Source organism: Mobula birostris, chromosome 1 (genome assembly GCF_030028105.1).
Source record: "Mobula birostris isolate sMobBir1 chromosome 1, sMobBir1.hap1, whole genome shotgun sequence".
NCBI lineage: Eukaryota > Metazoa > Chordata > Chondrichthyes > Myliobatiformes > Myliobatidae > Mobula > Mobula birostris.
The window spans coordinates 156655706-156683319 of record NC_092370.1 but is presented as its reverse complement, the minus strand read 5'-3'; the positions used below and the strand labels follow the sequence as shown (position 1 = coordinate 156683319).

The window sequence follows — 27614 nt, the reverse complement described above, 5'->3', positions numbered from 1 at the left end:
AACGTTGGTGGAGCTTACAGAACTTCACCCAACCTCTACTCCACATCCACCCCCACCCTCACTTTGGATACTCAGACAACATATCCGTTTTACTAATCCCTGCATATAGACTCCTGGTTAAATGAGTCAAACTAGTTCACAAGGAGATCAGGATCTGGCCAGAAGGTGCCACCTCAGTGCTGCAGGACTGCTTCGAGAGCACAGAGTAGAGCATATTCAGGGAGGTGGCCACCTACGATTATCACTGAAACCTGCAGGCCTGGACAATGTACCTGGTCAGTTGCTGAGGGACTGTACCCAACTAACAGAGATCTTAACGGACATCTTTAATATCTCTTTCAAGCAGTCCATTGTTTCTGGAGGTTTCAAGGCATCCACCATTATTCAGTGCCCAAGAGAGCAACGCCTACTGGTCTAAATGATTATCACCCAATAGCACTGACTTCAGCAGTCACGAAGTGCTTTCACGGCTGCTAGTCAATTGTATAAAATCCCACCTTCCAGATACATTGGACGCTTTCCAGTTTGCCTACTGCTCAAACCAGTCCACTGATGATACCATAGACACGGCCCTCCACTCTGTCCTGTCCCACCTAGAAAATTATGATTTATCTTCATCAGCTTGGCGAATAACAAGATTATCCCTCAAAGGATGGTGGGTAAACTGTCTTCATTGGGACTCAACATCCCTCTTTGTAACTGGATCTTGGGCTTACTGACTGAAAGACCCCAGTCAGTCCGAGTTGGCAGCAACATCTCAAACTCCATCACGCTGAGCACTGCCACTCTCCAAGGTTGTGTGTTCTGCCCGCTGCTGACTCACAATTGCACTGTCAGGTCCAACTCAAACCCCATCTTCAGGTTTGCCTCATCAGCAAAAATGATGAGTCGGCATACATAGAGAAGGTAGAGAGGCTTGTTAAATGGTGTGAGAACAACACTGAGACTCAACGTGGATGAGACAAAAGAGATGATTGTGGACTTTAGGAAGGCATGGGTCACCACATTCCATTGCACATCAATGGCTCTGCCACGGGGAGAGTGAAGAGCACAGAGTTCCTTGGTGAGAACATAATGGATGATCTAACAACATCTCTACTCTACTTGAGAAGGCACAGCAGCGTCTACATTTTCTGAGGAAAATGAGGCGTGCAAAGCTTCTCACTCCCATTTTAACAACTGTCAACAGAAGCTCCATCAAGAGTGTCCTGTCAGGCTGCATCATTGTGTGGTATGGATGCTGCAAGGCATCAGACTGCAGGACCTTACAGAGGCCGAGAGGATCACCAGAGACTTCCTCACTCCTGTTCGTGACATTTATTGGGAATGTTGCAGATGAAGGAGCTGAAGCATTGTTGAGGATCCCCACCACTCATCCCACAATCTCTCTGACCCACTACCATCAGGAAGGAGGTGCAGGAGCATCAGGACTAGGGCAGCCAGACTGGGTAACAGCTTCTTCCTCCAGGCTGTGAGACTAATGAATACCTTGCCACCCCCAAGGCCTTGTCACTAGGACAGTGAGTAGTTTACTGTTTACCTGTGCTGTACACTTCACATGCATCTTGTTATATTTTATTAATTTATTTATAGTAATACAGGTTGAGCACCTCTTATCCAAAATGCCTGGGCCTTGAAATGTTTTGGATTTTGGATTTTTTTCTGAATTTGGAATACTTGAGTCTATATAATGACATACTTTGCAGATCGGACCCAAGTCTAAACACAAAATCCATTTACATTACGTAGATGTACCTTGAAGGTAGTTTTATATACCTTATATAATATTTTTAATAATTTTGTGCATGAAACAATGTGTTCATTGAACCATCAGGAAGGTAAACTGTCACTACCTTGGTTGCCCACATGGACAGTCAGTGTTTGGCATCGCCATTAATCCCGACTGAATTTGTGTTACTGGTAAGCAGACTTTGTCTTACATTCGTTCATCACACAATTGTACTGATGCAGTCGTTCAGTGTGTTAGATTTTTATCAGCCACGACCTCAGCAAACTCAGTGAATTTCTCTGCTGCCTCATGATCAGCAGACTCTTTATCACTACAAATCTTTAAAAATGCCATGTCTTTTCTTCAATTTCTGCAACCAGTCTGCTGAATATTCACAATTACCTTCAATTCTCATTTCGTCATGATAGACCTTTACTTGTTTTATGATTCGGCACGTGTTCACTCTGAAGTTGACAAATCCACACTTTCTATACACGATAGAGATTTCCATTTTTCGCTTCATGCAGTGTTTTTCTATTTTTTTTTGATTAACTTCTGTTCGTTCTATATGTGAGGTCACTTCTCAGAACAGTCTGTGGTGCGCAGAGACCTGCCCATCACCTGGGAACCTTACCAGCGCTTTGTGGAATTTTCCATTTCTGACATCATGTCAATACTCAAATAAATTTCAGATTTTTGAATTTTTGAATTTTGGAAAGGGGTGATCAACTTGTATTTTGGTTTATGTGCTGTATGTGTTATACAATTTGTGGGTACACCATGGTCCAGAGGAATGTTGTATATATGTACAGTTAGATGACAATCAACTTGAACTTGATAAAGTGCCGATCCCTTCTCATCTTTGATTGTACCCTGATCCTTTTGTTTAAGAATTTCCATCACTTTGTGTTCAAAGGATCACCAGAATGTCTTGAATCAAAAGCAAGACTTCTTTGCCATTCAATTCATATAGACAGATTGGACTGAATAACTTCAGATGTTAACTATAGCTGAATTGTTTAATTGAATGTTGCAGTTATATGGGCTCAGATATATGTCTTTAGAAAGGATAGCAAGTTGCTTTGTTGAACCTCTGCAACCTCATTGATAGGGAATTCCAGAATTTAAATCTGTGACCGTAGCCAAGATGGTTTATGCCTTGGAGGTGGTGATGTGCCACATATAGACCTTGTTTTTCTCTCAAAGCATTGTTCCCAAAGTTAGGATTTGTTGCCCATTTCTAATTAAAACAACTTTTATGCACACTTATAGGCATGCAATAGAATGCCGGCCACAAATGCTATACCCTTCCAGGTGAGCAGCCTCTGTCTGTAACAGCAGAGGACGTGAGGAGGACTCTGTGAAGAGTCAACCCCCCCCCCCCCCCATAAGGTGACCAGACCAGACAACTTGCCAGGCCAAGTTCTCGAACTGTGCACGCCAGCTCACTGACAACTTCATAGACATCTTACAACACTTCACTCATCCAGGACACCAGACTCAAAAACAGTAACTTTCACCAAGCAGTAAGACTGATCAACACCTTCACACATTAACCCACCCCTCCATACCCAACCACTGCCACTATATCATTTCCCATCAGTCACCTTATGTACAGTCATTCCAGTGCCTTGCTTCATTTTATGGACATACAAACAATCTATGTATATAAGCTATCTTATGTATTTATTGTATCTATCTTATTTATTGTGTTCTTCATCTTATCTATATACCACTAAAACTCTCATGCTCTGTCCGTCTGTTTGTGACCTCCAGTTAGCGTAAACGGTGCATTACAACGGCACTTTTTTTGGCTAAATCGAATTAAAATGCGCTAACTTACAGAATTTAGGCAAAGTTCAGGGTTATATATTCGAATAAAATTGCTCATTCACCAAAAATCAACAGGCTGGCTTTCACCCGAGATCCGATCGGCCATCATGGAAATCGGGATGTGACAGCCGGGCACATGTGCACAGCCAGCCTCAGCAGCGACACCAACCGTAGCAAAAGGGCAGGCAGCTCTATTTCGAGGGGTCACATTCTGCTAATCATCATCAGCATGTGCAGGATTGGGATATATCTAACTGCCATCCATCAATAAGAGATAATTAAATCTTATTGTAATGACGTACTTCGAGACACCCATAAACCCTTTGCTGCAGTCAAAGGACAGCGGTGACTATATCACGTCCACTTAGGAGAGCGCCAACCACATCATCAAGAATAATCAGCATCCTTTGGTGTTAGTGCTTCCTATCTTCTATCCAGCATTAGGGTAAAAAAAAATGGTCAGCCTAATTATGCCACGTGGAAAGGGAAGAGGGACATTATGGTCAAGAGATTACGCCAAACGTCGTCGGGAAGGAGAGGGAAAGAACAAGAATTGGATGAGGCCAGGGCCGCACAACTCCAGGATCAAAGAGTCAGGACAAAAAAAGATGAGAGAAGAAGAGACAGAGGAGGAGAGGCATGCACGTCTCCAGGATCAGAGACAAAGAACAAACAGCAGAAGAGATGAAGAGACGGGGGATGAAAGGACTGCACGTCTCCAGAATGACAACGAGAGGCACGAGGGTGGCAGATAAACCAGAAATGATGCCATCAAAAGTGTCCTTCATTAAACAAGGAGGAGCTATATTTTCTTTGCTACGCATCGTTCTTCTTTAATAAACCGTGGTTTTCTACTTCAGTTTCCAAAGCAAACTGATACCAATAGCATTCAGGAAAATTTAATGTTCATTCTGGTCACCTCAGACTGCACTACCCTTCTCTCAAAGGGTGCCCCAACAGGTCACCCCGTTGTCTAGTTGTGTTTAATTTTCTTGTGCTGCATGGGATCCTGAGTAACAATTATTTCATTCTCCTTTACACTTGTATATTGGAAATAACATTAAACAATATTGAATCTTGAATCTTTGAGAAAAAGGCCGTGAATCCTTTTCCTGAACTGCAACTGTCTTTCCTGTAAAAGTCCTCCCAGTGATGTTGGGTGAGGATTTCCAGGCTATAGACCCAGTGGTATTTGAGTAATAACAAAACATTTCTAGATTCTGTCCTTACAATTTTGATGTTTTTTAAATGGTTTATGTACTGACTGTGATATATACCTAATAAGATGTATATATTTGCTGTGTTGTGACACCATTTCAGTAGCAACAGAGCAGCTGGAGTTCTCTACAAATTGTTAGAGAAACAGTGTTTATCATATCCTTTAGCTCTTTAACAACGAGCATAACCTTGCACTATTTTTTTTCTCCTAGAGGATTGGCTGCTTGTTGGTACCAAGCCAGGACATCTTCTGCTCTACAGGATCAAGAAGGAATTGGGCAAGTTGATTTCTTTTGGATTGGAATTCATGTCACATGAATGCTGTTTTTAGTTGTATCTAGGATCTGCTGACTGCACTTAGGAACTGAAATTTGATGTGTTAAACCCTGTTGCATCATTCCAAATTCCTCCACATCATTCTCTTGCATAATGTATGTGTTCTTAATTTGCATTCTACTATGACACATAATACTAGGAAGCAATTAGCTGTTTTGAGTCCCCACCATCCAGGTCATGCTCTGTTCTCCCTACTACCATAGGAGCTAGGTCCCACTAGTTTTTACCAGACAACCATCAGGCTCCTGAACTGGCATGGATAACTTCACTCAAAACAACTGTGAACTGGTTGCATAACCATCTGGTATGTGGGGGCAGGGCACTGTGCAGGATTGGAAAAAGCTGAAGTTGTAAACTCAGCCAGTTCTATCATGGGCAGTAACCTCCCCAGCGACAAAGACATCTTCAGAAGGCAATTCCTCAAAAAAGCAGCATCCATCATTAAGGACCCCACCCCCCACCCAAGACTTGCCCTCTTCTCATTGCCACCGTCAAGGAGGAGGTGCAGTAGCCTGAAGACACACTCAAAGTTTCAGGAGCAGCTTCCTCCCCTCTGCCATCTGATTTCTTCATGAACAATAAACTCAAGAATCAGCCTTTTACTTCCGTTTTGCATTATTTATTTAATTGAATCTGTTTACATGTACTTATCGTAATTTATAGGTTTTATTACGTATTGCAATGTACCACTGCCGCAGAGCCGCAAGTTTCATGATGTTAAACCTGACTCTGATCCTAGAGACTCGCTTTCAAGGACACTACAACTCATGTATTCTTTTATTTCTACATTTTGTCTTATTTCTCACATTGGTTGTTTGTCAGTCTTTGTTTATGCATAGTTTTACACAAATTCATTGTATTTCTTTATTTTCCTGCAAGAAGTGAATTTCAAGGCAGTATATGGTAACATATATGCACTTTGATAATAAATTTGCTTTGGGTTTGAGCCAAGGTGAATTATGTCATTAGGGAATGGTAGGGACATTAACAGAAAGGGCATGGATTTTAGGTGAGGGGAAGTAGATTTAAAGAAGATTTGAGGGGACTTTTTTTTAAACACTTATTGAGCTCATTGCTAGAGGAGGTGATGGAATCAGATATAATCACTGCATATAATATACACGTGTTACTGCCCGTTACACTGTTGGCGTTTAGGGCAGCAATGAAGGTCCTCAATCTCGAGTGGTGTTCAGGTATTCTTTCATCATGTCAGTAGCTTCCTATTGGTTTTCACTATTATCAGTAATGCAAGTTCCAGATGGAAACTCAGGAATACCATCACGCTCAGATGTTGAGGATTCTTCATTGCTGTTTCAGTAACAATTTTGTTTCACCGGTCAGGATTGTTAGCCCTGAGTGAATCCCTGAACCTGGAGAACTGCTGGACCACACTTAATCTGACCTATTTGGCATGGGTGACCCTACAAGGAACGAAAGCGTTAAGTCCTGACTCCAGCCAAGATAGCTCTGTGTCATTGCGGCACAGAAGCCTTCAAACCAAGGCTGTCGTCCTCTTGGAGGAATAGACATTTAGCAGTCACTTAAATAACATGACATAAAAGGTTACATACAGTATTGGAGCGAACAAATGAACTAGTGTAAATGAGAAAGAAAGATTGGCATGGATATGGTGGGGCAAAGAACTCACTTCTGACCTGTACAACTGTGATCATAATTGAATGGAGGCTTCAGGCCATGTTACTTATTAATCTAAGAAGCTGAGAAATTCTTGTTGGTTTTAAGGTATTTGAATGTTATGAAAAATTTGTTAATTGGTGTGTTCTCATTTTCCTCTCTTTAAACAGGAAGTAACAAATTTGAAGTCTTACTAGAAAAGTCCAACAAAAACTTTTCAAAGAAAATTCAACAGGTATTTACTACGTTTTTTTCAATGATACAATATTATCTAATAGTTATGAAGTTTCAGTAATTTTAAAATCCCCTTTGCTTTCTTTCAAATAGGTTACTCTCTCCAACTTTCAACCCTTTTCTCCTGAGAACTATGACCAGTGCTGTGTTTTTATTCACTGGTGTTATTTAGAATTTGTATCTCTAATTGGGATTTTCAAAAACCTACTTTACTGAATAGTATGATCTGCCTTAATGAATATCATCCAGTAGCACTCATGTTAAAAGGACTAAATTGGGTGGATCTGGAGAGGATGTTCCCTGTGGTGGGGTATCCAGAACAAGAGGGCACAGCCTCAAAATTGAGGGGCGACCCTTCAGAACAGAGGTAAGGAGGAATTTTGTAAGACAGAGATTAGTGAATCTGTGGAATGCTCTGCCACAGACTGTGGTGGAGGCCAAGTCTGTGCGTATATTTAAAGTGGAAGTTGATCATTTCCTGATTGGTCAGGGCATCAAAGGATGTGGCGAGAAGGCAGATGTATGGGGTTGAGTGGGATCCGGGATCAGCTATGATTGAAAGGCAGATCAGACTCAATGGGATGAATGGCCTAATTATGCTCCTATGTCTTACGGTCTTATGTCTACGGTGATGAAATGCTTTGAGAGTTTTGCATGGCAAGAATGAACTCCTGCCTCAGCAAGGATCTGGACTGACTGTAATTTGCCTATCGCCACAATAGGTCAACGGTAGACACGATCTCAATGGCTCTTCACGTGGCCTTAGATCACCTGGACAATACAAACACCTATGTCAGGATGCTGTTCATTGACACTATCATTCCTACAGTCCTAATCAATAAACTACAGAGCCTGGGCCTCTGTACCTCCCTCTGCCGTTGGATCCTCAACCTCCTAACCGGAAGACCACAATCTGTGCGGATCGGTGATAATATCTCCTCAGCGTTGACAATCAGCACTGGCGCAGCTAGGGTGTGTGCTCTGCTCCTGACTGTCTGGTTAGCTAAAGCTCAAATACCATCCACAAATTTGCTAATGATACAACCAGTGAGTCTCAGATATAGATGAAAGCACATACAGGAGCCAGATATACCAGCTGGTTGAGTGGTGTCACAGCAACAACCTTGCACTCAATATCAGTAAGACAAAAGAGCTGATTGTGGGCTTCAGGAAGAGTAAGACGAGGGGACACGAACCAATCCTCATGGAGGGATGAGAAGTGAAGAGAGTGAGCAATTTCAAGCTCCTGGGTGTCAGTATCTCTGAGAATCTAACCTAGTCCCAACATATCCACGCAGCAATGAAGAAGGCAAGACAGCAGCTATACTTTTTTTTTTAGGAGTTTGAAGACAATTGGTTTGTTACTTAAAACACTCGAAAACCTCTATAGATGTACCATGGAGAGCATTCTGACAGGCTGCATCACTGTCTGTCTGGAATGGTGTGGGTGTGGGGGAGGGGCACTACTGCACAGGGCTGAAAGAAGCTATCAAAAGTTGTAAAATTAGTCAGTTCCATCTTGGGTACTAGCCTCCATAGTGCCCAAGGCATCTTCAAGGAATGGTGCCTCAGAAAGGTGACATCCATTATTAAGGATCCTCATCACCCAGGACATGCCCTCTTCTCTTTGTTACTGTCACAAAGGAGGTAAGAAACCTGAAGGCACACACTCAGTGATCCAGTATCAGCTTCTTCCCCTCTGCCATCCAATTCCTAAATGGACATTGAACCCATGAACACAATCTCACTTTTACATATTATTTCTGCTTTTGCATTATTTTTAATCTACTTAATATACATAAATATACTTACAGTAATTAATTGATTCATTTTTTCTATATTATCATGTATTGCATTGTACTGCTGCTGCTAAGTTAACAAATTTCAGGAAATATGCCAATGATAATAAACCTGATTTTGAATTCTGAATGTAGCTGCAGTAAATTCAAATTTACTAATAGTTTACAAATTTAATAATCTCAGGATGAGGCTTTTCATTCCAGAATAAAGGAGATGGCCTCCTTTTTCAAAGAAAGAGGCTTTCCTTCCTCCACCATCAATGCTGTCCTCAACCTCTTCCATTTCATGCACGTCTGCTCTCACCCCATCCTCCTGCCACCCTAACAGGGATAGGGTTCTTCTTGTCCTCACCTACCATCCCACCAACCTCCGCATCCAGCACATAATTCTCCAGAACATCCGCCATCTCTAATGGGATCCCACCACCAACCACATCTTTCCCTCACCACCCTCCCATGTTCTGCTTTCTGCAGGGATCCCTCCCTATGCGACTCCCTTGTCCATTTGTGCCCCCTGGCACTAATCCTTGCAAGTGGAACAAGTGCTACACCTGCCCCTACACCTCACTTACCATTCATGGCCCCAAAGAGTCCTTCCAGGTGAGGCGACACTTTAGTCTTTTGGGATCATCTACTGTATTCGGTGTAACCTGAGTGGCCTCCTGTTTATCGGTGAGACCCGACGTAGATTGGGAGACCACTTCGAGCATCTATGCTCCATCCGCCAGAACAAGTGGGATCTCCCAGCAGCCACCCATTTTAATTCCACTTCCCATTCCCATCCCAGTCTGTCAATCCATGGCCTCCTCTACTGTCACGTTAAGGCCACAATACCTTATTTTCTGTCTGGGTAGCCTCCAGCCTGATGGTGTGAACATCAATTTCTCCAACTTCCGATAATATCCTCCCCCCAACCGTTCCCCATCCCCTTTTCCCTCTCTCGCCTTATCTCCTTGCCAGCCCATCACCTCCCTCTGGTGCTCCTCCCCCTTTTCTTTCTTCTATGGCCTTCTGTCCTCTCCTGTTGGATTCCTCCTTCTCCGCATCTCTCTGTTTCACCAATCAGCTTCCTAGGTCTTTACTTCTCCCCTCCCCCTCCCTGTTTCACCTTCACCTTGTGTTTCTCCCTCCCTTTCCCCCACCTTTTGAATCTATTCCTCATCTTTTTTTCTCCAGTCCTGAAGAAGGGTCTTGGCCCAAAATGTTGACTGTTTACTTACTCTTTTCCATAGATGCTGCCTGGCCTGCTGAGTTCCTCCAGCATTTTGTGTGTGTTGCTTGGATTTCCAACAACTCTAGATTTTCTCTTGATTGTTACTAATAATTTGATTTTTTTTTTTGCAGTTAAGATTCAGTAAAGTAGGTTTTAAAAAGATCCCAATTGAAATGTTTCTTAAAATCTGCTTCTAAATTCAGTATTTTCATTATCCTTATTTTCTGATAGCTTTTCTTCATCAAGATTTTATTTTTGCTACAGTTTGGTTCCATTTGCGGTAGATGACTTATCTTGTGTTTATTCAAGTGTGAGCCATGATGGTGAGCTATTTGTCTGGTAGGAGTGGTGGAGGAGGTATAATATGACCAAATCTAGTGGTGCTTTTCTTCTGTTGCTCCTATAGTTTCTGAGTACTTCAGTCAAAATCCCTTAAATGTGTTTTACCCAGGTGCTTTAAGTTTTCAAGCCGAACAAAAGAACACAAATTTGATCCCAATCTAATTGCAGCTTTCTTAGTCATAGTCATAGTCATACTTTATTGATCCCCAGGGAAATTGGTTTTTGTTATAGTTGCACCATAAATAATAAATAGTAATAAAACCATAAATAGTTAAATAGTAATATGTAAATTATGCCAGGAAATAAGTCCAGGACCTGCCTATTGGCTCAGGGTGTCTGACCCTCCAAGGGAGGAGTTGTAGAATTTGATGGCCACAGGCAGGAATGACTTCCTATGACACTCTGTGTTGCATCTCGGTGGAATGAGTCTCTGGCTGAATGTACTCCTGTGCCCACCCAGTACATTATGTAGTGGATGGGAGACATTGTCCAAGATGGCATGCAACTTGGACAGCATCCTCTTTTCAGACACCACTGTCAGAGAGTCCAGTTCCATCCCCACAACATCACTGGCGTTACGAATGAGTTTGTTGATTCTGTTGGTGCCTGCTACCCTCAGCCTGCTGCCCCAGCACACAACAGCAAACATGATAGCACTGGCCACCACAGACTCGTAGAACATCCTCAGCATCGTCTGGCAGATGTTAAAGGACCTCAGTGTCCTCAGGAAATAGAGACGGCTCTGACCCTTCTTGTAAGCAGCCTCAGTGTTCTTTGACCAGTCCAGTTTATTGTCAATTCGTATCCCCAGGTATTTGTAATCCTCCAGCATGTCCACACTGACCCCCTGGATGGAAACAGGGGTCACTGGTACCTTGGCTCTCCTCAGGTCTACCACCAGCTCCTTAGCCTTTTTCACATTAAGCTGCAGATAATTCTGCTCACACCATGTGACAAAGTTTCCTACCGTAGCCCTGTACTCAGCCTTATCTCCCTTGCTGATGCATCCAGCTATGGCAGAGTCATCCGAAAACTTCTGAAGATGACAAGACTCTGTGCAGTAGTTGAAGTCCGAGGTGTAAATGGTGAAGAGAAAGGGAGACAAGACAGTCCCCTGTGGAGCCCCAGTGCTGCTGATCACTCTGTCGGACACACAGTGTTGCAAGCACACATACTGTGGTCTTCTTGATATGTGTATTTAATCATGCAGTACTTAAGTTAGGCTGTCATTATCTATCCACGTCCCAAATACTATATGTTGTGCTTGGGGCTGGTCAAAGGCATCTTCACTGAACTCTGAGTCCAAGGATCTCTGCTCTTCATGGAGTTTGGTCTCCTGCCTCAGACGGTCTCCCTTGGTTGGAACCGTCAGAGCAGCCTGGTTGTAGTTCTTGTTGACTGCTGTCAAGGTTCTTCACTGCTAACCACCAGGGTGGAATTATTGCTGCTCTGGCTTGCAAGTGGGATTTTTTTTTACCTGCATTTGTTATAGCCTTCCAGAAACTTTTGATTAGGGTCAAAATTGCTATTTAAATTCTTATTTTTCTTGTAGTTTAACGTTAGCTTTGCTTGCTTATATGTTCGTATAATCACCTTTTGTAAAATTTTAATAGATATTCAGTAATTATAGTATAGCTGTTTCTATTTTTCTATAGTTTTTTCTTGTCTATAAGCCTGAGATGCCATGGCAGCATAAAACTGAACTGTGCTTTTTACTTCATAGATAGCTATAAGAAAAAAACTCCCTATCTTTTCAGCTTGAACGAGGTTGCAGTTTAGAGGGAATGCCAGTTTTATCTGTCTTTCTTGTTAATTGCCTTTTCTTTTTACTTCTTGCTGTTGTGTTACTTGCCTGGCTGGAATAGGCTGACTTTATCTGACCTGTACAATAATGAACATCTAATAAAATTGTTGTAACTTAAGATTTGTGCCTCATTCTAGTTGAGAGTTCAAAGTAAAATGTGTTATCAAAATTAGATTAGATTCAACTTTATTGTCATTGTGCCGAGTACAGATACAAAGCGAATGAAATACAGTTAGCATCTAACCAGAAATGCAAAAAAGTGTTATTTACAAAATAACTGCAAATAAAAAATGTGCTACAGCATACATGTCACCACATACAACCCTGAGATTTTTTTTCCCTGTGGGCATACTTAGCAAATCTATAGAAAAGTAACTGTAAACAGGATCAATGAACAACAAACTGTGAAAATGCAAATATAAATAAATAGTAATAATAATGAGTACGATATAACATGAAATGAAAAAGCATAAAACAGCAACAGAAAGAATCCGTAACATGTGACCATCAGTTGTGGGAACACCAGAAATAGGATGAGTGTAGTTATCCCTTTTGTTCAAGAACCTGATAGTTGAGGGGTAGTAGCGGTTCTAGAACCTGCTGCTGTGAGTCCTGAGGCACTTGTACCTTCTACCTGATGGCAGCAGCGAGAAAAGAGCATGCCCTGGATGGTGAGGATCTTTGAAGATGGATGCTGCTTTTCTGCGGCAATGTTTCATGTAGATGTGCTCAGTGGTTGGGAGGGCTTTACCCGTGATGTACTGGGCCAAATCTGCTCTTTTGCAGTATTTTCCGCTCAAAGGCATTGGTGTTCCCATACCAGACAGTAATGTAGCCCTTCAGCACATCTGTAGAAGTTTGCCAAGGTTTTTGATAACATGCCAAATGTCCATAGACTGCTGAGGAAGTAGAGGCACTGTCAACCTTTCTTTTCGATTACAGTGCCTATAAAATGTATTCCGGCCCCCCTCCCCCTGGAAGTTTTCATGTTTTACCACATTGAACCACAGTGGATTTAATTTGACTTTTTTTGATGCTGATCAACATAAAAGACGTGTCAAAGTGAAAAAATATTTCTACAAACTGGTCTAAATTTATTAAGCACAAAATAATTGCATAATTACTCACCCCCTTCAAGTCGGTATTTAGTAGATGCACCTTTGGCAGCAATTACAGCCTTGAGTCTGTGTGGATAGGTCTCTATCAGCTTTACACATCTGGACACTGCAATTTTGCCCCATCCTTTTTTACAAAACTGCTCAAGCTCTGTCAGATTGCATGGGGATCGTGAGTGAACAGCCCTTCAAGTCCTGCCACAAATCCTCAATTGAATTGAGGACAGACTGTGACTTGTGAACTCCAGGACATTAACTTTGTTGTTTTTAAGCCATTCCTGTGTAGGTTTGGCTTTATGCTTGGAGTCAGTCTTGCTGGAAAACAAATCTTCTCCCAAGTCGCATTTCTCTTGCAGACTGCATCAGGATTTCCCTGTATTTTGTTGCAATCATTTTACCATCTACCTTCACAAGCCTTCCAGGGTCTGTTGCAGTGAAGCATCCCCACAGCCTGATGCAGACACCACCATGCTTCATGGTAGGGATGCTGTGTTTTTGAATGATGTGCGATGTTTTGCTTACGCCCTTGGCTATCAGACATAGTGTTTAGTCTGATGGCCAAAAGGCTCAATTTTGGTTTCATCAGACCTTAGAACCTTCTTCCAGCTGACTCCAGAGTCTCGCATGGCTTTCTCGTTGCTACTCTCCCATAAAGCTGTGACTGGTGAAGCACCCTGGCAACAGTTGTTGTCTGCACAGTCTCTCCCATCTCAGCCAAAGAAGTTTGTAACTTCTCTGTAGTTGTCATTGGCCTCTTGGTAGCCTCCCTCACTAGTCCCCTTCTTGCACAGTCACACAGTTTTCGAGGACGGCCTGCTCTAGGCAGATTTACAGCTGTGCCAAATTCTTTCCATTTCTTGATGATTTACTTAACTGTACTCCAAGGAATATTCAGTGACTTGGAAATTTTCTTGTATGCATCTCCTGACTTGTGCTTTTCAATAACCTTTTCACGGAGTTGCTTGGAGTGTTCTTTTGTCTTCATGGTGTAGTTTTTGCCAGGATACTGACTACCAGCAGTTGGACCTTCCAGATACAGGTGTATTTTTACTAGAATCAGTTGAAACACCTTGACTGTACACAGCGATCTCCATTTAACTAGTTATGTGACTTCTAAAACCAATTTGCTGCACCAGTGATGATTTGGTGTGTCATATTAAAGGGGTTGAATACTTATGCAGTCAATTATTTTGTGTTTTTATATTTGTAATTTCAAACGTAATTAAGATCACTTTTTAGAGGTCTGTTTTCACTTTGACACGGAGTTTTTTTCTGTTGATCAATGTCAAAAAAGCCAAATTAAATCCACAGTGATTCAGTATTGTAAAACAATAAAATATGAAAACTTCCAGTGGGAGGGGGAATACTTTTTATAGGCACTGTATATGATGGGTCCAGGACAGGTCCTCTGAGAGAGTGTCGCCCAGGAATCTGAAGTTATTGACCGTCTCCACCCTGATCCTCTGATGAGTACTGGCTCATTGACCACTGGTTTCCCTCTCCTGAAGTCTACAATCAGTTCCTTGGTCTTATTGACATTGAATGAGGGGTTGTTTTATTACACCACTGAGCTGAATTCTCAATCTCTCCCCAGTATGCTAAGTCATCACCACTTTTGATACAGCCCACAGCAGTGGTGTCATCAGCAAACTTGTACATGGTGTTTGAGCTGTTCTTAGTCACACAGTCATGGGTGTAAAGTGAATAGAGCAGGGGGCTAAACACGCATCCCTGTGGTGCTTCTGTGCTGATGGAGATTGTGGAGGAGATATTTTTGCCAATCCAAATTGACTGGGGTCTGCAAGTGAGGAAATCCAGGATCCAATTGCACAAAGGGTTATTGAGGCCCAGGTGTTGGGGGTTTACTGATTAGTTTTGAGGGGATGATGGTATTAAATGCTGAGCTATAATCAATAAAGAGCATCCTGATGTATGCATCTTTGCTATCTAGATGTACCAGGGTTGTGTGAAGAACTAATGAGATGGCATCTGCTGTAGACCTGTTGCTTCGTTAGGCAAATTGGAGTAGATCCAAGATGCCACTCAGATAAGAGCTGATATGCTTCAACACTGCCTGTCAAAGCACTTCATCACAGTGGATGTAAGTGCCACTGAGCAATATTCATTGATGTAGGTTGGGCACCAGTATGACTGAAGCCTACTTGAAGCATGTGGGTACCACACACTGCCAGAGCAAGATGTTGAAGATATCTGTGAACACACCAGCCAATTGATCAGCACTGGTCTTCAGTACTCAGCCAGGTACTCCATCCGAACTGGATTCTTTCCTTGGATTCACTGTTTTGAAGGCAGCCTGCATGTTGTCTTCAGATACTGAGACCAAAGGATCATTGGGAAACATGGGGGTATACAATGGTTCCTCGCTGTTCTGGTGATCAAAGCGAGCATAGAAGGCATTGAGCTCCTCTGAAAGTGAAGCTGTGCTGTCCCCTATGTTGCAAGATTTAACTTTGTAGGAGGTTATAGCATTCAAACCCTGCCACAGCTGTCGAGCATCCCTTCTTCACTTCCATAGAAACCATAGAAACTACAGCACAGAAACAGGCCTTTTGGCCCTTCTTGGCTGTGCCGAACCATTTTCTGCCTAGTCCCACTGACCTGCACACGGACCATATTCCTCCATTCACCTCCCATCCATGTATCTGTCCAATTTATTCTTAAATGTTAAAAAAGAACCCACATCTACCACCTCATCTGGCAGCTCATTCCATACTCCCACCACTCTCTGTGTGAAGAAGCCCCCACTAATGTTCCCTTTAAACTTTTCCCCCTTCACCCTAAACCCATGTCCTCTGGTTTTTTTTCTCCCCTTGCCTCAGTGGAAAAAGCCTGCTTGCATTCATTCCATCTATACCCATCATAATTTTATATACCTCTATCAAATCTCCCCTCATTCTTCTACGCTCCACGGAATAAAGTCCCAACCAATTCAACCTTTCTCTGTAACTGAGTTTCTCAAGTCCCGGCAACATCCTTGTAAACCTTCTCTGCACTCTTTCAACCTTATTTATATCCTTGCTGTAATTTAGTGACCAAAACTGAACACAATACTCCAGATTCGGCCTCACCAATGCCTTATACAACCTCATCATAACATTCCAGCTCTTATACTCAATACTTTGATTAATAAAGGCCAATGTACCAAAAGCTCTCTTTACGACCCTATCTACCTGTGACGCCACTTTTAGGGAATTTTGTATCTGTATTCCCAGATCCCTCTGTTCCACTGCACTCCTCAGTGCCTTACCATTAACCCTGTATGTTCTACGTTGGTTTGTCCTTCCAACGTGCAATACCTCACACTTGTCAGTATTAAATTGTCCATCTGTCATTTTTTAGCCCGTTTTTCCAGCTGGTCCAAGTCCCTCTGCAGGCTCTGAAAACTTTCCTCACTGTCTACTACACCTCCAATCTTTGTATCATCAGCAAACTTGCTGATCCAATTTACCACATTATCATCCAGATCATTGATATAGATGACAAATAACGATGGACCCAGCACTGATCCCTGTGGCACACCACTAGTCACAGGCCTCCACTCAGAGAAGCAATTCTCTACCACCACTCTCTGGCTTCTTCCATCGAGCCAATGTCTAATCCAATTTACCACCTCTCCATGTATACCTAGCGACTGAATTTTCCTAACTAACCTCCCATGCGGGACCTTGTCAAAGGCCTTACTGAAGTCCATGTAGACAATATCCACTGCCTTCCCTTCATCCACTTTTCTGGTAACCTCCTCGAAAAACTCCAATAGATTGGTCAAACATGACCTACCATGCACAAAGCCATGTTGGCTCTCCCTAATAAGTCCCTGTCTATCCAAATGCTTGTAGATTCTGTATCTTAGTACTCCCTCCAATAACTTACCTACTACCGACATTAAACTTACTGGCCAAATAATTTTATCGACAATATCATCTCCAGGTCCAGTATTCTCTTGGTTTGACCAATTGAATGGCAAGGCGGGAGGGGTACTGTTAGTCATTGCAAAGTATGAGTTTAGGGAAAACTTTTGAGTGCAGTGAGAAAGAGGCAGGAATCCTAGTCTCCATTTATCCTACCTCACTACACTTCTATTAAATATTCAATTCCTAACCAGTGGATCTGCAAGTGGTCAACAGCAAGTATTTGTGCTGTGGTATCACTGACCTGTGAGCTTGGACTAAATGTGCCCCAGCTAGTTTTGTGGATTTGGGTCCTCTGCTAGTCTAAAGCCAAAATTTGTGTGATTCCCAATTCTTTAATCCTAGGGGCTATTTGGCCTCATCTCTGTATGCACGCATTTGCTTTCCATCAAGCTTGCTTTATTTTTTTCAAGCACAGGCACCGTGAGACTTTTGCTCAGAATATGATGAAATCAATGTGGCTTGTTAAATCATTTTCTTTTCTGGATTTATAGAAAAATTCAGGTTCCTTGTTCTAGTTTAATAATAGTGACACATTGACTTGCCAGCATGCCTGATGACACATGAGTTCAAAGGTGGGCATTCACCACTATCTCCTTCAGCTGATTAACTATTTTGGAGGGCCTTGTAACGGAAATCAAAATGTATGCTTCCTGATAGTTCCTCTTGCTTGTCTTATTTTCAAATTCTTGTCATCACATTCAAATATCTGCATGGCTAAGTCCTCTTTCTAGCCAAACAACGAAGGAAGGCGGAGGTTCTTGGCAAGTTTGGGGCTGCACTTCTGAACATGAAATTGGTGATCTGGTTAGAAATAATGGAATCCTCAATACAGACAAGTACTGTACCAGCAGATTCTCATCCATCACGCAAGTACCATTAGGGAGCCATCTGATCGGTTCCAACTTCATTCTGCAGTGGGACAATGACTCCAAACACGTGGCTAAGGTCATAACTCTTCTCAGTGAAAAGAAGAACAAGGAGTTCTGCAACAGATGGAATGGCCTCTGCAGAGCCCTGATCTCAACATCAACAAGGCTGTCTGGGATTACCTGGAGAGACAGAAATAAGAGAGACAGCAAAAGTCTGCTGAAGAACTCCGGCAAGTTCTCCAAGATTCTTGGAACAACCTACCAGCCAATTTTCTTATAAAACTGCATGACAGTGTACCAAAGAGAATTGACATAGTTTTAAAGGCAAAACTGGTCACACCAAATACTGATTTGATTTAGATTTGTTTTACTGTTTACTACTCTTTATAGTCAATTTTTTGATGTTTACAAAATTTTCATTTCATTTTTGAAAACTTCGCTTTACTGAATGTTTTTAACATATGCTGAAGACTTTTGCACAGTACTGTTGACAAGGATCAAGTGTGGCCTGATAAGCAGCAAGTAACAAATAAGATTCAGAGATTCAAAGTACATTTATTATCAACAAATATATCAATTATACAATTTGAGATTTGTTTGCTTAATAGGCAGTCACAAAACAAGGAATCCGAAAGAATCGAATTTTAAAAAATAAGACTAATCCCCAGTACCCACAGTGAAAGAGGGGGAAAAAAACAAAACAAATCATGCAAACAGTAGAAATGAGCAGCAACAACAGCACTCCAACTCAAATTGAGCCCTTAGATCCAAATCTTTGGAGCAGCTCGGAGTAGGCCCAAAGCCTCAGTACTCAGTTCATCATATTAGCTGGGAAAATCGCTGCATGGTTCGCAGATATGAAGCAGAATAGCCAGGGGCCTTGCGGAGAGAGGAGTCCTGAGACTATCTGGGCTGGCATTTCAATTGCCCAAACCTTGCAGTAGGAAGTAGGCCCTGCCACGGTGAATCGTTCCAGGTCTAGATTTCGCTGCTGGAGAAGCTGTTCTCAACCTCTCCAAATTGGCTCAGCACTTACAGTGATCCAACCACTCCCAACTCTCCGCACCCTGCCTTTCCAGTGTATTTCGGAAGGCGTTTAGATTGTCCAAACGGCGGGTTGTATCTCACATTAGGACCCGGACCTCACCGTGGTGAATCGCTCCAGGGCTAGAATATACTGCCCAGCGATTCGTTTCAGACTGGATTTCACTGCCGAAGAAGCTATTCTCAACCTCACCAAATCAGCTCAATACTTAGAGTGGAGCTCCCTCACACCCTGGTAAATTGGATAGGCATTAGAACTCCTCAGTCTCTGAGTTATCCACTGCAACCAGCACGGCTCCAACTCCGAGTGCGTTGATTTTGCAGTGTACCAGCAGGGCACATCTCCCGAGTTCACTTTGCCCTCATTCGCCTCTTCATTGTTTGTGGTGAAAGTTTACTACAAGTTACTTCAAAAAAAGTTTGCTTCAAAATAAGCCACAAAATTGTTAGATAATGACCATTTCCAAAAAGAGAGTGTCTAGTCAGCTATCCATGACATGCTCTACCGTAACTGTGTTTGGCAAATGACACCTCTTCTGACACCTACTGATGAGCAATAAATCCACCTACTGAGAAATGAATAAATAATGAGAGACTTACAGTATTTTATATTAATTACATCATATAAAGGCAAGTGTTATTGTTTCCCTGATATGTCTCCTTAATTTGTAAAATTTTTCAATATTGAAGCTCCTGGCTATATGGATGCATTTGATGGCTGTGATTTGGAGCTGTTAAGTCCTGTGGCTCCTTCCCATGTTAGACCATATGACATAGGAGCGCAATTAGGCCGTCTGGCCCATCGAGTATTCTCCACTATAACTTTCCTCTATTCAGGACATTTACAGCAAGAGGTGTGTAAAAAGGGCTCGGAGGATCATCGGGGACTCCAGCCATCCCAACCACAAAGTGTTCCAGCTGCTTCCATCTGGCATACAGTACTGCAACATTAAAGCCAGGACCAACAGGCTACGGGACAGCTTCTTTCACCAGGCCAACAGATTGATCAATACACATTGATCTGATGGCATACTTGACTGTCTATACGTGTACACAAAACAATTATGTATACAATCTTAGTGTTTGGGCAATATCCTCCCACATTTCTCTTACTTACTGTTTGTACATAGTGATGGAGATGCAACATAAAGATTTTTATTCCCTCATGTTGTGAGGTGGATGTGAGAAATAAAATTCATGGCTGAGTTATTATTCCTCTCAACCCCATTCTCCTGCCTTCACCCCGTAACCTTTGATGCCCTGACTAATCAAGAAGCAATCAACTTCTGTTTGAAATATACCCAATGACTTGGCCTCCACAGCTGTCTGTGGCAATGAATTCCACAGATTCACCACCCTCTAGCTAAAGAAATTCCTCCTTATCTCCCTGTTCTAAGTGGACGTACTCCAATTCTGAGGCTATATCTTCTGGTCCTAGACTCCCCCACATTAGGAAACACCCTCTCTACATCCACTCTTTCTAGGCTTTTCAATATTTGATAGGCTTCAGTGAGCTCTCCCCCTGCCCTCCCCATTTCTTCCTGGGATTATTCTCCTGAACCTCCTCTGGACCCTTTCTAATGCCAGTGCATCCTTTCTTGGATAAGGAGCTCAAAACTGCACACGATATTCCAAGTGCAGTCTGACCAGTGTCTTATAAAGCCTCTGCATTATATCCTTTTGTATTCTAGGCCTCTTGAAATGAAATGCTAGCAATTGCATTTGTTTTCCTTGCCACTGACTCGACCTGCGAGTTAACATTGATGGAATCCTGCAGGAAAACTTGCAAGTTCCTTTGCAGCTCTAATTTCTGAATTTGCGCCACATTTGAGAAAAGAGCGAATGCCTTTATTTTTTCTACTAAAGTGAATGACCATACACTTCTCTACACTGTATTCCAACTGCCACTTCTTTGACTGTTCTCCTAATCTGTTTAAGTCCTTCTGCAGACTCCCTTCTTCCTCAACACTACCTGCCCCTCCACCTATCTTCATGCTGTCTGCAATCTTGCCACAAGGCCATCAATTCCATCCAAATCATTTACGTATAACTTGAAAAGAAGTGTTGCCAACATTGACCTCTGCAGAACACCACTTACTAGTCACTAGCAGTCAACCAGAAAAGGCCCCCTTTATTCCCATTCTTTACCTCCTGCAAGTCAGCAATCTTCTATCCTTGCTAGTATTTTTCCTGTAGTAGCATGGGCTGTTATCTTGTCTAGTAGCCTCATGTGTGGCACCTTGTCAAAGGCCTTCTGAAAACCCAAGTAAACATCCTTTGTCTATCCTGCCTGTTATTTCCTCAAAAAATTCCAACGGATTTGTTTCCCTTATGGAAACCACGATGACTTGGTCTTATTTTATCATGTGCCTCCAAGTACTCCGAAACCTCTTCCTTAGTAATGGACTCCAACTTTCCCAACCACTGAATCAAGCTGACATTTGGTCAGGAATGTGGAATTTCAGGTATCGGTTAGAATTGGTATTGTGGTACTTGGAACATGGGCAGCTGAGAGGAGATTTGGGAGAGGTGTTACAAGGTCGTGATGGTATAGATAGGATACATTGAAATGATCTGTTGGTGTTAGTGGATAGTTTGAGAACCAAATAACTGAAACAAAGCATAAGAAAATACATAATCATGTTTTTAAAAAGAGACAGAATGGCTGTGATCTTGAATTCACTGACTGTTAAGGTAGGGAAATTGAGTACATCAGGCACATCAGGGAAAATAGTTTATCAGGCCACAGGGAAAGTATGGAAATCAGGGATAAATAAATTCACCATCCTCTGACTAAAGAAATTCCTCATCATCTCTGTTCTAAATGGACTTCCTTCTATTTTCAGGCTGTCCTAGACTCCCCCATTATAGGATACATCCTCTCCACTCTATCTAGGCCTTTCAATATTCATTAGGTTTGAATGAGATCTCTCCCTCGTTCTTCTAACTTTGCAGCCTCAGAACCATCAAACGCTCCTCATATGTGAACCATTTCATTCCTGGGATCATTTAAACATATATAACATTTAAAATAATTTAGCAACTTTTAATAAAAAGGAAAAAAACAAACTGATGGAAATGGCATTATTTCACTTTACTAGATCAATTGAAGTCATTAAAACGGGTTACATATAGGCAAGGCTAGGTTGGATCTTTGCATATACTCTTTCCCCAGAGTTTTGTTGGCCTGTAGTAGAAGTCACATGCTTGTGTGGTGACCACTGACTTTCTGTATGTATTGGAGAGTTCGAAGACCTTTCAGCTAGGTCACAGCTCACATCATTATCAAGGGTGATTCCTATTACATCTTCCCTTTGATAGATATTGGAAGGATTTCTCTGCTGGTGCTTGTGTTGGGATAAGGGAATCAGTTTGGGTGCACTGTTATTCTGAGGATGAGATTAGACTTTGTTACTGAGAATATTGTCTAATTTTTGGCAACTGGAGAGTGTTAGAGGATCAAGAGCTGCGGTTCCTTAATTTATAGCAATATGGTATAATTCTCTTTGAACAGAGCCTCTTTGTTCCATCTGCAGAGCTTACTTCACACAACTTTCCTATTATTTGAATATCCATCTTGCAGGAGCTAGTCATTTTGCATTGTCCTGATTGAGTACAATGACATTGTTCCATATTTGACATATTTGCTCCTCTCTTCCTAAGATAGCGCTGGCAATACATGACAACGTTGTTGTGAGCATTTCGCAAAACTACTAGATATACTTCTGTACTATGATTGCTGCAATCCACAACCCATAATTCCCTTTAAGAAATGTACTTTTGAACTGTCTAAACAAAGTAGCGATCTTACAGTCTCTTGAAGGATTCGGCAAACTTAGCTCTCAGGAATGAGGGTTCAGCACCTTGAAACAGATGAAACTCGGCCATTGCTGGAAGAAAGAGCGCCAGGGCGGACTTTAAGCCAGATCAAAGCGTCGAAATATGAGGTTACTTCTCCCAAGCACTCTTCTGACCAATGTGTAATCAATGGAGAACAAGATTGAAGACCTAAGCCAACATTGCTGTCATCATCATCAGGTGCCATGCCCAGTTTGAGCTTTGACTGCCATGGCCCACACACTCCTGTTTCGGGTCAAGTGGATCAATTCATTGGTATTCATTTCCAATTCTCTGGCTGCTGTCTCCATCATCATTTGTCTTTGTCTTCCTCTTGTTTTCTTCCCTTCAATTTTTCCCATAATTACCATGCATTGTAATTCCTCTTTCCTAATCACATGTCCAATGAAGTTACGTTGCCTTTTCATGATCTCATACATTATTTCTCTTTTTGTGTTTGCTCTGTTCATGACATACTCGTTAGATATTCGTTTTGTCCACGATATTGGCAGTTCACTGTGGTCATGGATACTGGATTTTCTGAGTAACAGACCACAAAGTGTCAGGATGGGAGAACACACATCATCTACTCTCATCCTGAACACCGGTGCACCACAGGGGTGTGTTCTCAGCCCCATCCTCTATTCTCTTTTCATCCATGACTGCTCTACCATTTACTCCACCAACACCATTGTCAAATTTGCTGACGATACCACCCTGATAGGTATCATATCAGACTGTGATGAGACAGCCTATAGGGAGGAAGTACAACATTTGACAGAATGGTGTTGTCGTAATAACCTGGAGTTGAACATCACAAAAACCAAGGAGCTGATAGTAGACTTCAGGAAATCAAAGCACATCGAGCACTCTGCTCTGCACACATACGGGAAAGAGGTGGAGAGAGTAGACAGTGTCAAGTTCCATGGCGCCCACATCTCGGCTGACCTCACCTGGACTGCCCATATCTCTTATCAGGTGGGGAAGGCCCAACAGAGGCTCTACTTCCTAAGGAAGCTAAAGCACGCTCTCCTCTCTCATCACCTGCTGATCAACTTCTATCGGACAGCTATAGAGAGCCTCCTGACGTATTGCTGTGCAGTGTGGTTTGCCAGCTGCACAGAACAGAACAGGAAGGACTTGCAGCGGGTGGTGAGGGTAGCAGAGCGGGTTACTGGCACAACATTACCCTCCCTCAGAGACATTTATACTGGCAGACTTCAAAAGAAGGCTACTTGTATTTCAAAGGATCCTACTCATCCTGGACATCACCTGTTTTCCCCTCTACCTTCTGGGAAGAGATACAGAGCATTAAGGACGAAAACAAAGAGACTCCTTAACAGCTTCTACCCACAAGCAGTGAAATGTATAACAGCCCCCTTCCCTTCTCCTGCCCCCCCCCCCAAGACAGCGGCAGCTAAATGCATCACACTTCCAGGAATGGCAGGTGTGCAATGGTCCTACCCCCCCCATCCATATATTATTAATTTTGGACTGCACTCCTGAGGTTTTAGAGTTTATTTTATGTATATATTCTTTGTCATGCTGCAAAACGTTGAGCTGCTAAACTGTGTTTCATTGCTCCACAACAATGACAATAAAGATATTCTTCTTCTTCTTCTTCTTTGCATCCTGCTCAAAAACCACATCTCTGCTGCTACAATTCGTATCCTCGTGTTACTAGATATTGTCCAACATTCTGAGTCATATAACATCACTGGATAAACGTAACATTTCAGTACTCTGAGGCGGGTTGTCATGCCTAGTTTAGTATATTGGTCAGTATACTCTTCATTCTCGTAAAGGTGTCTTTTGCCATCCCTATTCTTCTTTTGATGTCCAAGTCGCACCTGCCATCTGATGTCACCCAGCTTCCTTAGTAGCAAAAGTTCTTTACTTGTTTTATGCCTTCCCCATTTATTCTCAGCCTGCAGATAGGAAATGAGAGATTCCTGTATTCTGTTCCACTGGGATGTGGCTCACTCTGGACCCAGCGCTGCAGCCCAGGTGTTCTCAATCCACTGGATGGACTGAACTATAGATTCGAAGGCGGCAATAATTGAAGGACTGTATTTTGTGACAAACTCTTCATGGTGCTTGGACTAGCAGTCTTGTCGCAATCTTGTTGCAATCTTGTTCTCTTGACTTAGAACATCTAATGATTTAAGTATCATTCTACTTACCAAGAGAGTTCTGCATCGTGATCCTGACTGCAGTTTACATACAGTTTACAAAGGCAGAGGTTAAGCAAGCTCTTGATATATTGAATGCCATGGTTAGCATACAACCAACAGCCAACGCTGATGCCTTTCCCAGTACTTCAATCAGACTTACTTGAAGAAATCACTGTCCTGTACCATCAGCACATCACCTGCAGAGCCGGGGGTCCCAACACACTCAACCACTCCTACACTACCATGAAGAATGCCTAGCATTCCATCCGTAGGCCGCACTTTGGGAAATCCAATAACCTGGCTGTCCTCCTACCTGCGTAAAGGCAGAAGCTAGAAAGCAAGACACCAGAGGGAAGGACAACAAAGCGGTAGTCATGGGAGGCAGAGGAGTGGCTATGGGATTATTTGGAGTCTGTATCTGGCCACATTCAGAGGACTTGAATTAATATGCAATGAATGCTATGGTCTTTATAAAGGCATCCATGGACAGGTGTGTACCCATGAAATCATTCAGTCTTTTCCAACCAGGAACCGTGTATGAACCAAGAGATCCACAATCTACTGAGAGCTAGATCAGTAAGGTTCAGGACTGGTGACCTGGTAAAATCCGAGAGGTCCAGGAATGCTCTCCGGAAAGCCATCTCACATGCAAAGTGGCAATTCTGGACTAAACATGAAACACAGATGCCTGATAACTGTGGCAGGGCTTGAACTCTATCACCTCCTGAAAAAGCAAAGCCATCAAGGTTCGATCCCAGATGAGCTGAATGCCTTTTATGTTCACTTTAACTTACAAAACATCAAGGAACTTTCATGAACTCCCACAGCACTGAAGACCCTGTGATTTCAGTCTCTGAGACCTACCTGAAAGCATCCTTCAGGAGGGTGAACCCACGGAAAGTATCTGGCCCAGACGGTGTACCTGGTTGAGTACTTAGTCCTGTGTAATCAACTAACATCTTTTACCTCTTGCTTTCACAATCTGAGGTCCCCCTGCTTCAAGCAAGCTTCAATCACACCAGTGCCCAAGAAGAAAGTAGTAGCCTGCCTCAATGACTGTCATCCAGTTGCACTTACATCCACTGTGATGAAGTGCTTTGAAACATACCAACTCCTGCCCGAGAAGTGACTTGGATCTGCTCCAAATTACTTACCTTCACCACAGGTGAACAGCAGAGGCCATTTCATTGGCTCTCCACTCAACTCTAGAACATCTGGACAGTGAAGATACATACATCAGGATGCTCTTCATTGATTACAGCTCAATATTCAACACCATCATCCTCTCAAAACTGATCAATATACTCTAAGACCTAGGCCTTGATACTTCCTTATACAACAGGATCCTCAATTTCCTCACTTACAGACCCCAGTCAGTTTGGATTGGCAACAACATCTCTTCCACAATCACCTTCATCACAGATGCACCACAAAGCTGTGTGCTTAGCCCCCTGCTCTTCTCACTTTACACTTATGACTGTGAAGCTAAGAATAGATCTAACACTATATTTAAGCTTGCTGCTGACGCCACAGTTGTTGTCCAAATCAAAGCTGGTGACAATTTGGTACATTGGAGGGAGATTGAAAATCTTGTTGAGTGCCACAACAACAACCTCACACTCAATATCAGCAAATCCAAAGAACTGATTATTGACTCAACATATAAAAAATGCTGGAGGAACTCAGCAGAACAGCTGGCTGGTGTGTTTATGGACATTTCTAATCTCTCCCTCCCCCAGTGTGTAGTGTCCTCCTGTTTCAAATTGTCCATTATTGTCCCTGTACCTAAGAAAACCAAGGTAGCATGCCTGAACGATTGGCGTCCTGTCGCACTCACCTCAATTATAAGCAAGTGCTTTGAGAGGCTGGTTATAAACTTCATTTGCAGCTTGCTACCACCCACACTTGACCCCCTACCGATGGAACCAGTCTACTGATGATGCCATAGCCACAGCACTACACACCATCCTCACTCACCTGGAGAAGGGGGATGCATTCGTTAGAATGCTGTTCCTGGACTGCAGCTCAGCATTCAACACTATAATTCCCTCTAGACTCGACAGGAAGCTCAGAGACCTTGGACTGCACCCCGCCTTGTGCAGCTGGATCCTAGACCTCCTGCTGGATTTCCAACAGGTGATAAGGATGGGCTCCCTCACCTCTGCCCGTCTGACCCTCAACACAGTTGCCCCCCAGGGTTGTGTCCTGAGTCCCCTTCTCTACTCCCTTTACACCCACTGCCACACACAGCTCCAATCTGCTGATCAAGTTCACAGATGACATGACTTTGATTGGGCTTATTTCTAGCGGTGATGAGACAGACACAGTGGTGCCAGGATAACAACCTCTCCCTCAATGTCCAAAAAACAAAAGAGCTGATTGTGGATTACAGGAGGAGCAGAGACAGGCTCGGCCTGATCAATATCAATGGGTCTGCAGTTGAGAGAGTGAGTAGCTTCAAGTTCCTCGGTGTACACATCACCAGTGATCTCGCCTGGAC

General features: G+C 42.7%; 1 protein-coding gene across 2 annotated transcripts in view; it reads left to right on the top strand.

Moving 5' to 3' along the window:
* Nucleotides 1–27614, top strand: part of vps39 (VPS39 subunit of HOPS complex) — a 128547-nt gene that overhangs the window by 8963 nt on the left and 91970 nt on the right. For both annotated transcript variants that reach the window (XM_072264657.1, XM_072264664.1), the window contains exons 2-3: nt 4993–5058; nt 6922–6986. In XM_072264657.1, the coding sequence (XP_072120758.1) occupies nt 4993–5058; nt 6922–6986 (131 nt within the window). The remainder of the gene's footprint in view (nt 1–4992; nt 5059–6921; nt 6987–27614) is intronic.